Source organism: Lepidochelys kempii, unplaced genomic scaffold, assembly GCF_965140265.1.
Source record: "Lepidochelys kempii isolate rLepKem1 unplaced genomic scaffold, rLepKem1.hap2 scaffold_182, whole genome shotgun sequence".
NCBI classification, from domain to species: Eukaryota; Metazoa; Chordata; order Testudines; family Cheloniidae; genus Lepidochelys; species Lepidochelys kempii.
The window spans coordinates 84,784-97,327 of record NW_027333614.1 but is presented as its reverse complement, the minus strand read 5'-3'; the positions used below and the strand labels follow the sequence as shown (position 1 = coordinate 97,327).

Sequence of the window (12,544 nt, the reverse complement as noted above, 5' to 3'; positions counted from 1 at the left end):
GCCTCCCCTCCCGCCCGTTATTGTTGGATCTCCTGGAGGCCCCCAGAGCCCCTCCCGCACAGCGCTGTATGCCGTAGGGCCGCCCCTGGCCCAGCGGGCGTGGGGTTGCTCCCATCCACGGGACTCTGGACTCCCTCGAGTTACTGATTAACGTGGGCGGCGGAAGGGCAAAGGTGAGCTGGCCAGAGGGACAAGGGCCGGCAGACAGCCCCGAACCCGGCCCCCACCCGCCATGCTCCACCGCACCTGGTCTTACCTGCTGTACCTGTACGGGGCCCTGATCAGCGCCCTGAGCCCATGCACCCCCCCAGCCCCACTGCCAGCCAGCAGGCTGGACGGGGACCAGGTAGCTAGCACTGGGGCATGGGCCGGGGGAAAACCCCTCCCCAGGATCAGGGTGTCTGGGGATCCCCAGGGGTGGGGGCAGTGAAGGTTGGGGGGGACTCAGGGGAAGGCGGGGTTCATGTGGGGATCGGGCTTGGGGACCCCTGGGAGGCAGAGAAGGGTGTGGGGTTCCCTAGCCGGTGCTTGGGTCTCTGTGGGGGAGGGTGCAGGGGGGCGGCTGGGCGGGGCTCTGGGGGGGGGCTCTGCAAGACCCTGACGCCCCACAGTTCCCCTGGCAGTACCTGGGCACCTGGCACTTCATTTCTGGAGCAGCAGCCACCCCTGCGGCCCTGGAGACCTTCGCGGGCACCGACAGCTCCGTCTTCCACATGGGGCAGAGCCCCCAGCCCCAGCGTCTGCAGCTCCGCGCCGCCCTCCGCCTGTGAGTGGGGCCCGGCCCCCCAACCCCCTCCAGCCCCCCCACTCCAGGGTGCGCCCCAATGGCCGTGCCCAACGCTCAGGCTTCAGGGTCTCACTGGTGGGGTCAGGAAGGGATCCCCCCCCCCTTTTCTAGGGATTTTGCTTCTCTCCCTCTGAAGGCCCCCGGGGGGTGGGAGGGGTGGCCGTGGGGTATCTCTGCGCATCGTCCCGGCCAGCTGTTCCCCACCCCCCCCAGGCCATGCGGACGCCAGACACGGGGTGGGGAAGGCCTTGGACCCGATCTCCGAGGGGCCACAACCCCCATTGGGTGGTTCGCAGCAGGATGAGCCTGGCAGCTTGCCACAAATCGGTTTACGGCCATCGGTGGGGGGGGCTCGGGCCCCTCTGTGGGGCTCTGGGCATGGCTGAGGGCATGGGGCTGGCAGCTTGTCAGACGGGATACTCAGTGGCCCCTCCACCCACGACCCCCCATGCCCCAGTGTCCAGCCACCCCCCTCCACCTGCTCCCCAAAGTCCCCTCCAGCTGACCGCCCCCCCTTCTCCCGCCCAGGAAATCAGGGGCCTGCGTGCCCAGATCATGGATTTATCTGCTTAAGGAAGGGAGCACGGACCTGGCCACAGAAGGTGAGTGGTGCCCCTCACTCCCGACCCACAGCCCCCTGCCAGCCCAGCCCTGGGCTCCCCCCAGCTCTGCCGGTGCCCCTCACTCCCGACCGCAGCCCCCTGCCAGCCCAGCCCTGGGTCCCCCCCAGCTCTGCCGGTGCCCCTCACTCCCGACCCGCAGCCCCTGCTAGCCCAGCCCTGCCCCCCTAGTGCCCCTCATTCCCGACCCGCAGCCCCTGCCAGCCCTGTCCCACCCAGCTCTGCCGGTGCCCCTCACTCCCGACCCACAGCCCCCGCTAGCCCAGCCCTGGGCCCCCTGCAAGCTCTGCCGGAGCCCCTCACTCCTGACCTGCAGCCCCCAGCTCCTGGCTCTGTCTCCCCCCTCACAGGCCGGCCCGGGATGAGAACCGAGCTGTTCTCCAGCAAGTGTCCAGACACCATCATTGTCCAGGAAAGCGACCGAGACTATCAAAGGATCCTGCTGTACTGTAAGCGGGGACCCGGACTCCTGGGTTCTCTCCCTGACTCCGGGAGGGGCACGGGGGCTGGTGGTGAGAGCCGGGGGGCTGGGAGCCAGGACTCCTGGGTTCTCTCCCAGTTCTGAGGTGTCTCTCCCTGTCCCCCAGCCCGCACCCCCCACCTGGCCGATGAGTGCATTGAGGATTTCCGGAACCAAGCCTACTGCCTGGACATGGAAGAATTCCTGCTTATCCCCCGCAGCCAAGGTAACACCCGGATGAGTGGGGCCTTTGGGGGGGGGTCACTCCCCACCCCATCGGCCAGTGGGATTAGCTTTGGGGGAAGGGGGTGGGTTGGGAGAGGGAGGAGGTTTGGGGGGGTAGATTTGGGGGAAGGGGTTTGGGAGGCGCTGGGAAGAAGGGAAGTTGTGGGGGAGGTTTGGGGGGTCAGGAGAGGGTTGGGCAGGTGTTGGGGGAGGGGTAGGTTTGGGGGGCATGGAAGAGAATTGGGGGTAGGTTATTGGGTCACCAAAATGCTCACTGACACACAACCCCACCCAGAAATCTCTCTCCCCTCCCCACGGGGTGATCCCTCCCCACACACACACCCCCAACTCTCTCCCTCTTCTCTGCCCCCTAGACACCTGCCAGCTTCAGGATTCCTGATTGACCCACTGCCAGGTGAGCTGAGCCCTAGGGCCCCCCCCCATTCCCTGCCCTTCCCAGGGGCCCCACACCCCCTGACCTGGCTGGAGTGCGCCACGTCTCAGCCAGATTTCCCCCCCCTCCCCTGGCCAGGCCTCCAATGACCAACTCCCCATATCTGGTGGGGGTGGTAGTGGCTGGGATTGAGGTTTGTGGGGGCAGATCTTCTGGGTCTCCCCCGCCCCGCCAACTCGGGGGCGCTCTGCGGGGCCCGTGTTTCCCATCGGACGCTGAAATTGACATTGTTTGAAGGCTCAGACGGTTTTCCATCTCAGGCCTTTCTCTGTTTCTTTCCTGCCCCTCTGCCAGCCCCCCAAGCTGCTGCGACTGGCCCCCCTGAGGAAACGGCCCCCCCGAAGACTGACCCCCTCATTCACCTGGAGGAAGAAATCCCATTTCCGCAGAGCCTGTCAAATAAATCCTGATCCTGCCGCATCTATGACAACGTGTCCCTAAGCACTGGTTTGGACCCACAGACACATGGGGCGTGGCCAGTGGTGGGGGGAGCCCAGGGCTGGGCTGGGCTGGGCTGGCAGGGGGCTGCGGGTCAGGAGTGAGGGGGGCCGGCAGAGCTGTGGGGGGAAGGGCCAGACTGGTATATTCTACTGCACTCCCTGGGGTTATTTGATCCTTACTTAAAGGAACATCTTTCCCGTGTAATGTTGGGAAATTCTCATCTTCCGTTGGGCCTGTTTCCCCATTTGTTAAATGGGACGAATGATCCGGACTTCGTGGACCCTCCGAACACCCCAGGGCAGGGACGGTCTCTCACGATCTGTCTGTGCAGTGCCTGGTGCGACGGGGCCCTCAGCTCTGTCTGGGGCTCTGTGCAAAGTGGGGTCCCCCATCTAGGTCAGAGAGTCCGTGTGATGGAATGGTGGGGGGCAGTCTCGGTCGGGCCACATACGAAAACCATTCCAGGCCGGCCACTCGTTGACTGTCAAATTTTCCATTTTATTTAAATAAAACACAGGTTTAAAACCCAGCGTGGAAGCCGGGCTCTGGAATCAGCTCTCGAGCGCTGGTCTGGATTGATCCACAGATAAAGGTCACAGATTTCCATCCGTCCCCCCCTGCTCCCGTGCTGCTCCAGAGCAGAGCAAGTTCAGGTCCGATCCTCCTGCCCAGGAGATGGTGCAGCAAACCCCGCAGGGGGACCCGCCTCCAATGCCCCTGCCCCACACCATAGATGCTGATCTAGACCCCACAGACTGGATTTGGGGCAGAGCTGGGGGGTTGCAGGCATGGATTGAGGGGCCTGGAGGAGGAGGTCAGTCAGGTGAACAGGGCAGGATCACGTACAAAGTCTTTTCTCAACTCAAATCTCCTTTCAACTGTGTTCTGGATCAGAGACGTTCTAGATCAGGGTGATCTGGAGAGTGCAAGGAATTATTGTCTAGCACCATGCTGCAGAGAAAAGACAGCAGGAAACCGGTCTGGGGTTGGGTGCAGGGTAGGTCATGCTAGATTGTCCCTATGCTGGGTGGGTTTGGGGGGTGGGTTTCTTCCAGAATCTGGTGGAAGAGCAGGGATGGTGGGAAAGTTGTTCTAGATCATGCATGGTAGAAGGGAGCTTCCTGTAGACTCCAGACCCTAAGGCTCATTCTAGGGCATTTCTGGGCAGGGCTGAGGGTGCTCTAGATTTTAGCACAAAGAGGGGTGGGGTTCTGGACTGTGTCCCAGAGCATGTTCTAGATCACACCGGGTCTCTGGAGCGGTGTAGATCACAGAGGGAGGTACTGGGGGCTGCAATAGATGGTATCTCAGCAGCGAGTGCACGGCTAGAACACAAGGCAAGGGGAGTGGACCTTCTAGATCACATCCAGGAGCCGGAGGGTTCGTTCTAGATTGCAGAGCGACAGGGGGCTGCTGGTGAGAATCGTCACAAGGAGACGGAGTGTACCCCAGAGATAGGGGGCTCACTCTGGATTGTGTGCCAAAGCGGGCACTTGGGGTTGCTCTAGACTGTGTCAAATAGGGGCTTAGTTCTAGAGCTTGTGTGATGGCTGATGGCAAAGAGGCAGAGACCAGAGGTCTTTTCTAGGTCAGATGCCAGAGGCTTCCCACAGGGACTGGCTCTAGCCTCCAGACCAGCAGGCCTCCCTCAGGAGAAGCTCTAGATTATAACAGCAGGGTCTAGATCGTGTACTGGCCTGTCCCAGTAGCACGTAGTGCCGGTAGGGTTGGTGACACGTTCTAGACTATCACCGGCACCTCTTGTTTCTAGATTGGTCACCAAAGTTTTGAATCATGCCTTGTATTTCCATCTGGCTTGTTCTAGATCACTTTGGCGTAGGGATGGGATGTAGTGTTCCTTAAAGACCACAGCACATGCCCTGAAGGCTGGCTGCGGCGGTCAGTTCTAGATAACGTCACCACGGTGATGGTGTTCACTCTAGATCAGCAGCAAGATTAGAAGCGATGGGGTGGGGGGCTGGTCTACAAGAGGGTGACGGTGTCTATCCCCACCACACCTGAGCTGGGAGACCCAAGTCATGTCGTAGATCGTTCTAGAGCGGGAACATGGGATCACCCCAGCTGGGAGCCCGGGATGTGGGGCGGGGGGTCTAGACCTCCCCACTCCCTCTGTCATGTTCTCTCCCTCTCACCCCCCACATCTCCATTGTCAGACCCCTCCCCAGGGGTCCCCTCCCCTGGCATCCGCCACCAAGGAAAGGGGTTATTGCTAAGAAGAGACCCCACCCCACCCCACCCCCCACAGAATCCCTCCTCCCACGGCTCAGCTAGCTCCACTCCCTTGGTTCTGAGCCCCCGGATACCCCCCCCCATTTCTCCCTTCCCTGTGGTCCCAAATCCCTTCGCCCTCCCTGACCCAGAGCGGTTCCGATCCGCTTCCCCCTCCCCCGCAGATCCACCTGCAGCTTGGCGGGATCCCAGCAGTTCTGATTGGTTCCTTCCCTGCGGTGGTTTTGACACCCCCCCACACACTCCTGAGCCAGCCACTCCCCCGCCCCCTCTCACAAGTCCCAGGGGGTGGAGGCTCATGTCTCTGTACCCAAGTCCTGGTGCCCTCACCCCCACAGTGCCAGGGGGCGGAGTCTCGTGTCTCCACGTGGAAAGTGGGCGGAGCTCGGTCCTTGCACACACACCCAGACGCTGGTGACCTTGTGGTTTATTGCAGAGGTGCGAGGTGGATGGGCGGGGCCGTCACTCCGTCCTCTCTGCCTCTGCCCCGCCGCCAGGGTCCACTCCCCCCGGACGCCCCCGCTCTCCTCCTCCTCCTCGGCAGCCCGGATACTCACGCACAGCACCAGGGTCTGCAGGAAGCCGTAGAGGCAAGCGAACTGCAGCAGATATTTCTGGACCAGCCACAGCGCCAGGTACATCCCGTAGGTGGTGACAAGGAAGGTGGCCAGACCGTGGAGCCAGACTTTCAGGGGGCCCCTGAACCCCAAAATATCCAGGAGCAGCCGGAAAGCCGGGGAGCAGGCACAGAGCAGAGTCACCACGCAGAGATCAAACAGGTGCCGGGCAAAGTTGAAACAGATCTGGAAATGCTCCGGGACGTCAGGCGACGGCTGGTTGGGGGACAGATACTGAGGGACCTGTGAGATTCTAGAGAAGAGGCCCTCTCCCGGGGCGGGGCCCGGATCCCTGGCACGTCCCCATCCGATCAGAGCCAGGAGGCGCCGGGCACCCCACCACTGGGATTTCTGGGGGCCTCCGTCGGCCCACCCTCTTTTCCTGCCGCACGCCCCCACCAGGGGAGTTTTGTCAGCCAGGCCTTGGCTCTGTTTAGGGACATGGGAGGAAACCGGTGAGAATCCAGCACCCCAAATAAAATCAGCACTGGGGTGTGAGGGGACGGAGGGAGCAGTGAGAGGGGTCCAGACCTTGGGGGACTAGCCAGCTCCCCTCTCCAACGCACCGGCCTCCCCTAAACTCTCTCTGGGGCGTTTTCCCCTCTGAAGCCGGCTTCCACAAAAACCTGGTTAGGTCAGGGTCCCGTGCTGCTCCCCAGAACCAGACGCCAGCTCCTTGATTTTGCGGTATCGGAAACCCTTCACCCCACAATAGCCACGAATTTCCTCCGTGTCTGGGTTAATTTCAGTCCCCCTGGCAGTTGCTGTCACCCAAAGATCTGAATCTTCGTAAGTTTCACTCCCTCAGTTGTCTCTGCTGGGCCTGGGGTCCTTCACCCCAAAATACTGGTCCCTTAGCCAATCTGGATGTGTGTTGTCAAGGTCCAATTCTATCCGCCGGCGCCAGGGCTAACAGAACCCCAAAATATCCCTTCAACCAACAGAGACAAATCCTTGTTGATTTCGCCCCCTGAGTTCTCTGGGCTGGGGGCAGAGCTGGGACACCTCCAAAAATATGGCTCCTTGTTAATTCACCCCTGAGTTGTATCCACTGGAAATGGTGCTAATTCACCCCAAAGTGCTGGGGCCCCCAAAACACACACCGGGCAGTTCAATCTACCCCAGCATGTCTCTTCTGCCGGCAAGAACTGTCCACCCGCAGCAAAATACCGACCCTTCGAAAAATAGCGATCTTCATCAGTTTCACTCCCCTGACTCTCTGGGGCAGGAAACCCCCGAAATTCTCGGTCCCCTGAAAGATACAGCAGCTGGTTTGTTTCAGGCTCACATCCTCAGTGCTGGGTCACCCCAGTATCACTGGTCCCCCTGAAACAGACAAATCCTTGTTAGGATCCAGTCGCGGCAGGACTGATACACCCCAAAATACTTCTCCTTTGTCCTACACCAATTCTGCTCACAGCAGAAATAAGACATCCCCAAATGCTGCGCCCCTGAAACAGGCTCATCCTCATTAAGAGCAGATCACAGCACGGTTCCTGCACCCCGACATTTTTACCCCGTCTCTGAACAGTAAAAATCCTTAGAAAAATCTCAGCCCCTTACAGCGCACCCCAGCTGATTAATTTCACCCCGACCTTGTCAGTGCGGGTGAGGTCACCCTCCCAAACACTGTACCCCAAACTCTAGCAATCCGCGCTGGTCAGGCGCACCGGTTGCCACGTGTAATGGCGCTTCGCACCCCGAAATATTGATCCTCTGACAGACAAATCCCATGAAGTTTAGTCTCTATTTCTCTGTGCCGGTGGCAGAAGACACCCCAAAAGTGCTGCTCCTCCCGCAAATACCAGCGGGCTGATTTCACCCCATATGGCCACGGATTGGGGGGGGAACACCCCCGAAATAGCGAGCTCACCCTGAAATGCCAGCTACTTTACCCCACAGTATCACCCCGGTTCTGGCAGGGAAAGCACCCCCAAAACACCAGCGGGTCAATTCATCCCCACATTGTCAGGGAGGGCAGCAGAGGTTCGCACCCCCCAAAATATCCAGCCCACCCTGAAACGCCCGCTGATTCCTTTCAAAGCCCCATCCTCCCTGCTTGTTCCGGCAGACGGGGGGTACACCCCGAAAGAGGGATCCCCGAAACACACACCCACACGATCGCTGGTTGGGGTACCCCCCAAACTCCCTGCCCCCACAAAACAGCAAAGCGGGTGGATTTCACCCCCAAACTCCCCACGGTGGGGGAAGTGGCACCCCCAAAATCCTGCCTCGCTCCCCCCGCTTTTCAGCTCTCTCTGACCTGCGGGGGCGGGGGGGTCCCCGGGAAATCTCGCTCCATGGCTGCTCCCGGCCGGCCTCGCAGGCGGGGCCCCGCTGCTGGGTCCTGGGGCACCGAGCACCCCCTAAGTGGGGGGGACCCCGCTGCGGGGGGGCTGCGGGCCCGGGAGCGTGGCAGGGAGGGGAAAAGGCTCCGAGCCCAGCCCGAGATGGGGGGAAAATCCAGCAGCTGGTCGGGTTTCAGGAAGGACCGGATTGGGCAGGGACTCCCCCGGCAAGGGGTGGGGCCTCTGGGGAGCCCGGACGCCTGGGTTCTCTCCCGGCTCAGGGAGGCGGGGCTGGCGGTTAGAGCAGGGCGGGGCTGGGAGCCAGGACTCCTGGGTTCTCTCCTGGCTCTGGAAGGGCAGTGGGGTCTGGGGGACGGGAGCCCGGACGCCTGGGTTCTCCCCCAAGCTAAGGGGGGGGCTCGTGATTAGAGGTTGGGGGCTGGGAGCCAGGACTCCTGGGTTCTCTCCCTGGCTCTGGGAGGGGAGCGTGGCGGGGCCTGGTGGGTCAGAGCAGGGGGGGGGCTGGGAGCCAGGACTCCTGGGTTCTCTCCCTGGCTCTGGGAGGGGAGCGGGGCCTGGTGGGTCAGAGCAGGGGGGGGGGCTGGGAGCCAGGACTCCTGGGTTCTCTCCCTGGCTCTGGGAGGGGAGCGTGGCGGGGCCTGGTGGGTCAGAGCAGGGGGGGGGCTGGGAGCCAGGACTCCTGGGTTCTCTCCCTGGCTCTGGGAGGGGAGCGGGGCCTGGTGGGTCAGAGCAGGGGGGGGGGCTGGGAGCCAGGACTCCTGGGTTCTCTCCCTGGCTCTGGGAGGGGAGCGGGGCCTGGTGGGTCAGAGCAGGGGGGGGGGGGGCTGGGAGCCAGGACTCCTGGGTTCTCTCCCTGGCTCTGGGAGGGGAGCGGGGCCTGGTGGGTCAGAGCAGGGGCGGGGGGGCTGGGAGCCAGGACTCCTGGGTTCTCTCCCCGCCTCCAGGACAGGGCAGACGCAACAATAACTAAAGAACTGGGGGCAGCCCTGGGCCCTGAACAGACCCTCTGGCCCTAACAGGCTGCCAGTCTCTTTACCCACAACAAAGATGGCGGAGGGGGGCGGCTGCGCCATTAGGTATAAGGGAGAAAAGCGCCCCATCAACCACATCCAAATGGCTACCGACCTAGATTCACCTCATCGGAGCCGCCAGATTTTGCCCTAAACAAAGATGGCGGTCGGGGTTGCCCTGGAAACCAATGGGAACCGGTCTATCCGCAGCCCACCTCCAAGATGGCTGCGCACCCCGGCTTCGCTCCTCTATTATTTGAAAGGGCTGCCCTTAGCAAACATGGCTCCTACTGCCTCCAATACGCATGTGCGACCGCGGGAAGCCCCCATAGGGGTCCTTCTTGTCCATGTAGCTGACTGCTAAGTGCCTGCTCGGATTATGACCCAGAGGGACCCAGTCACTCCGTCGCCGGCCGGCTCCGAAGAAGCAGACACGCCGATCCACGCGGGATGAGCCAGGGGAACTCTGCGGGAGCGGGGAGCCCGGACAGCAGCGCAAGCCCCGCACGGCGGGAGCGGCTCAGGCGTTCGCCACGGGCAGCCCCACTCCCCCACGGGAGGGGGAGAGCAGGGACGGGGCCCTCCCGCGGGGGCGCATGCTCAGTCGGAGGAAAGCAGAGGTTAGCGTTGCCAGGGTGAGCAGAGCCCCCAGCCAGGGCGTATCACGACCGCACCGGAAGTAGGGCGCGGAGCCCGCCCACGGCGGAGACTGACGTCAACACGCTGCACCGGAAGTCAGCGTGAATTTTGCCCGCGTACCGGAAACGACCTGATGAGACCGGAAACGGACCCCCGGGGACAGGAAGTGGGAGTGCCCCGAGGTAATCCCAGGGCCCCGCCCTGAGCAGCTGAAGGGTCAGAGGTCAACAAGTCACAAGGGGTTAAAGGGCAGGGGTCATAGGCTGCCCCAAGTGGCTCCCCCCCGCCCCAACTCAGGGGCCCCAGAACTTAACCCCCCGCCAGACCCACCCCCCCCAGCGCCAGCCACAGGCAGGTGACCCCTGTAAAACCAGCCCCCTGCCCCCCAAGAGCCAGCCGCCTCCCCGGGCCGGGTGAGGAACCAGCCCCACGGAGCCAGGCCCCTGCGCCCCCCACGGAGCCAGCCCCCTGCCCCCCCCACGGAGCCAGCCCCCTGCCCCCCAAGAGCCAGCCGCCTCCCCGGGCCGGGTGAGGAACCAGCCCCACGGAGCCAGCCCCCTGCCCCCCCCACGGAGCCAGGCCCCTGCCCCCCCCCCCCCCAGCCAGCCGCCTCCCCGGGCCGGGTGAGGAACCAGCCCCACGGAGCCAGGCCCCTGCCCCCCCCCCCCCCAGCCAGCCGCCTCCCTGGGCCAGGTGAGGAACCAGCCCCACAGAAGGAGCCCCCTTACCCCTGCCCCCCCCCCCCCAGAGCCAGCCGCCTCCCCAAGCTGGGTGAGGAACCAGCCCCACGGAGCCAGCCCCCCACCCCCAGCCAGCCGCCTCCCCGGGCCGGGTGAGGAACCAGCCCCACAGAAGGAGCCCCCTTACCCCTGCCCCCCCCCCCCCCCAGAGCCAGCCGCCTCCCCAAGCTGGGTGAGGAACCAGCCCCACGGAGCCAGCCCCCTGCCCGCCCCACCCCCAGCCAGCCGCCTCCCCGGGCCAGGTGAGGAACCAGCCCCACAGAAGGAGCCCCCTTACCCCTGCCCCCCCCCCCCCCAGAGCCAGCCGCCTCCCCAAGCTGGGTGAGGAACGGACCCCACGGAACCAGCCCCCACGAGGGAAAGGAAAAGACTCAATTTGTTCCAGGATTGTTTATTGAGGCAACATCCCTGTTCTTTACGTGACACCCCCAGGCTCAAGTCCTTCCCCTGCAAGATGCTTGGGGTGCCCCTCACTCCCAATCCGCAGCCCCTGGCTCCTGTCCGCACTGAACAGTGAGGCAGGCCTGGGCTGTGCAGTCGCCCCACTTCTCCTTTCACTTCCCCATCCATTGTTCAGTCCAGCAGCCTGTCCCATCACCCACCGAGCAGGGCCCTGGATTCCAGTCTCCGTCGCAGCCAGAGGGGTGCTGGTGAGTAACCAAAGCCGAAATCCAGCAAGCACCTTTCCTTGGACAACTAAGGAAGTACAAATGTAAAAGTTGATTAAAATCAATGTTTTTATATGGAGGCTTTTCAGTCCCCCCAGGAGAACAGGCAGGACCCCCTGAGCCACGATTCAGGCCTCATGAACCTGAGCGAAGTCAGGCCAAACTCCAGGCTTTGGGACATGAGAGAGGGGGACACTGGGATGTGCCAAGGATTCTGGAATTGGGGCTGCAGGTCAGGAGTGAGGGGGGCACAAGCAGTCCTGGCGAGGGGCCCAGGGATGGGCTGGCAGTGGGCCCCAGAAGGCCTGGTGGGGGCCGTTGCTCAGGGCCCTGCAAGGGTCGTCACTGGGATCAGAGACTCTAGTCTAGCGGATTCGTCACCACAACGGCAGCCCAGGGAACAAGACTGGGGGGAGGCCCGACCCAACTAGGAGCAGCAGCCCAGGGGAAGGACTTACCCAGACACCCCAGGAGCCTCCTTGCTGAGTCCAAGTGTCACAGTATCTGCAAATCACCAAACAGGTGAGTTATGTCCCACTGCAGGAGAAAAAACCCAGAAGTCCTGGCTCCTAGCCCCCCTTTCCCCTGCTGTAACCACTAGACCCCACTCCTCTCCCAGAGCCAGGGTGAGAACCCAGGCATCCTGGCTCCCAGACACACCCAACCCACTACAACCCCACAGGTCTCTGGAGCAGGCTGGGTTGTCATTAGACACTCCGATCCAATCTGGAGACCTCAGGGTCAGATCCAGCCAGCCAGGCCCTGGGGTGGGGGGACCCCCATTAGCTCAGGACAGATTGGTAACATGGGGTGGCCAGAACCTATCTCCCCACCCCACCCCTCCGATCCGATCCGATCCCCAAGGGAGCAGGGTCAGTCTAAGTTGTGTTATTTCATGTGAATCCCAACCTTGAGCTGGGAGCTCCTGTCGAGGAACAAATCGTCACCCCCTGCTCCCCGGATCAGGGCCACCCAGCCCAACCCCTCTACTCCCTGCAGCACAGGACCCTAGCACTGCCCTGGGGCAGTGGGGCCAACACTGACTGCCAGGGAGAGCGCCCCCCCCTCCGGTTTCCCACTCCTTACCCTGCCACCGCACTGTTCTGGTCCCTCCATCCAGAGACCCCAGGGGTCTCACCCCACTGGGCTCATGTCAGAGATAGACATGGGGCAAGAATCCAGCTGGGGGGGAATAGAGGCGAGAGGGTTAATGTCCTAGCAGGGGGCTGCGGGTCAGGACTGAGGGGGAGCCCAGGGCTGGGCTGGCAGGGGGCTGCGGGTCAGGAGGGAGGGGCACCGCTGCTCAGACTCTGAGATAGCGCGT

The 12,544-nt window shown here is 62.9% G+C and overlaps 2 protein-coding genes and 1 long non-coding RNA gene across 5 annotated transcripts; 1 reads left to right on the top strand and 2 right to left on the bottom strand.

The window, feature by feature from the left end:
• Positions 1 to 153: 153 nt before the first annotated feature.
• On the top strand, positions 154 to 2,970 carry APOM (apolipoprotein M). 2 transcript variants are annotated; one of them, XM_073326938.1, is made up of 7 exons: positions 154 to 346; positions 624 to 766; positions 1,316 to 1,389; positions 1,758 to 1,856; positions 1,995 to 2,093; positions 2,467 to 2,507; positions 2,841 to 2,970. In XM_073326938.1, exons 1-6 carry the CDS (start codon positions 233 to 235, stop codon positions 2,490 to 2,492), a joined length of 555 nt encoding a protein of 184 aa, XP_073183039.1. In that variant the 5' UTR covers positions 154 to 232; the 3' UTR covers positions 2,493 to 2,507; positions 2,841 to 2,970. The 2 variants fall into 2 exon arrangements, with proteins under 2 accessions (XP_073183039.1, XP_073183038.1); XM_073326937.1 differs by having other exon boundaries at positions 155 to 346; positions 612 to 766.
• A 2,381-nt stretch (positions 2,971 to 5,351) lies between these two features.
• On the bottom strand, positions 5,352 to 9,850 carry CUNH6orf47 (chromosome unknown C6orf47 homolog). Of its 2 annotated transcripts, none has more exons than XM_073326936.1 (3): positions 9,289 to 9,850; positions 7,029 to 7,180; positions 5,352 to 6,283 (listed from the first exon to the last, which is right to left on the bottom strand). In XM_073326936.1, exons 2-3 carry the CDS (start codon positions 7,050 to 7,052, stop codon positions 5,564 to 5,566), a joined length of 744 nt encoding a protein of 247 aa, XP_073183037.1. In that variant the 5' UTR covers positions 7,053 to 7,180; positions 9,289 to 9,850; the 3' UTR covers positions 5,352 to 5,563. The 2 variants fall into 2 exon arrangements, with proteins under 2 accessions (XP_073183037.1, XP_073183035.1); XM_073326934.1 differs by lacking the exon at positions 9,289 to 9,850 and adding an exon at positions 8,118 to 8,622.
• Positions 9,851 to 10,927: 1,077 nt separating this feature from the next.
• On the bottom strand, positions 10,928 to 12,424 carry LOC140904543 (uncharacterized). Its single transcript, XR_012156547.1, has 3 exons — positions 12,307 to 12,424; positions 11,679 to 11,724; positions 10,928 to 11,248 (listed from the first exon to the last, which is right to left on the bottom strand). It is a non-coding gene; the product is annotated as an uncharacterized lncRNA (long non-coding RNA).
• Between the last annotated feature and the right edge of the window lie 120 nt (positions 12,425 to 12,544).

Excerpts from the sequence above, each read along its gene's own strand:
- APOM (XM_073326937.1), top strand. The coding sequence starts at position 233 with ATGCTCCACCGCACCTGGTCTTACCTGCTGTACCTGTACGGGGCCCTG. Across the intron at positions 347-611 it reads GCAGGCTGGACGGGGACCAG|TTCCCCTGGCAGTACCTGGG; the intron begins GTAGCTAGCACT and ends GACGCCCCACAG. Across the intron at positions 1,857-1,994 it reads TCAAAGGATCCTGCTGTACT|CCCGCACCCCCCACCTGGCC; the intron begins GTAAGCGGGGAC and ends CCTGTCCCCCAG.
- CUNH6orf47 (XM_073326936.1), bottom strand. The coding sequence starts at position 7,052 with ATGAAGATCGCTATTTTTCGAAGG. Across the intron at positions 6,284-7,028 it reads AGATCGCTATTTTTCGAAGG|AGCCAAGGCCTGGCTGACAA; the intron begins GTCGGTATTTTG and ends GTCCCTAAACAG.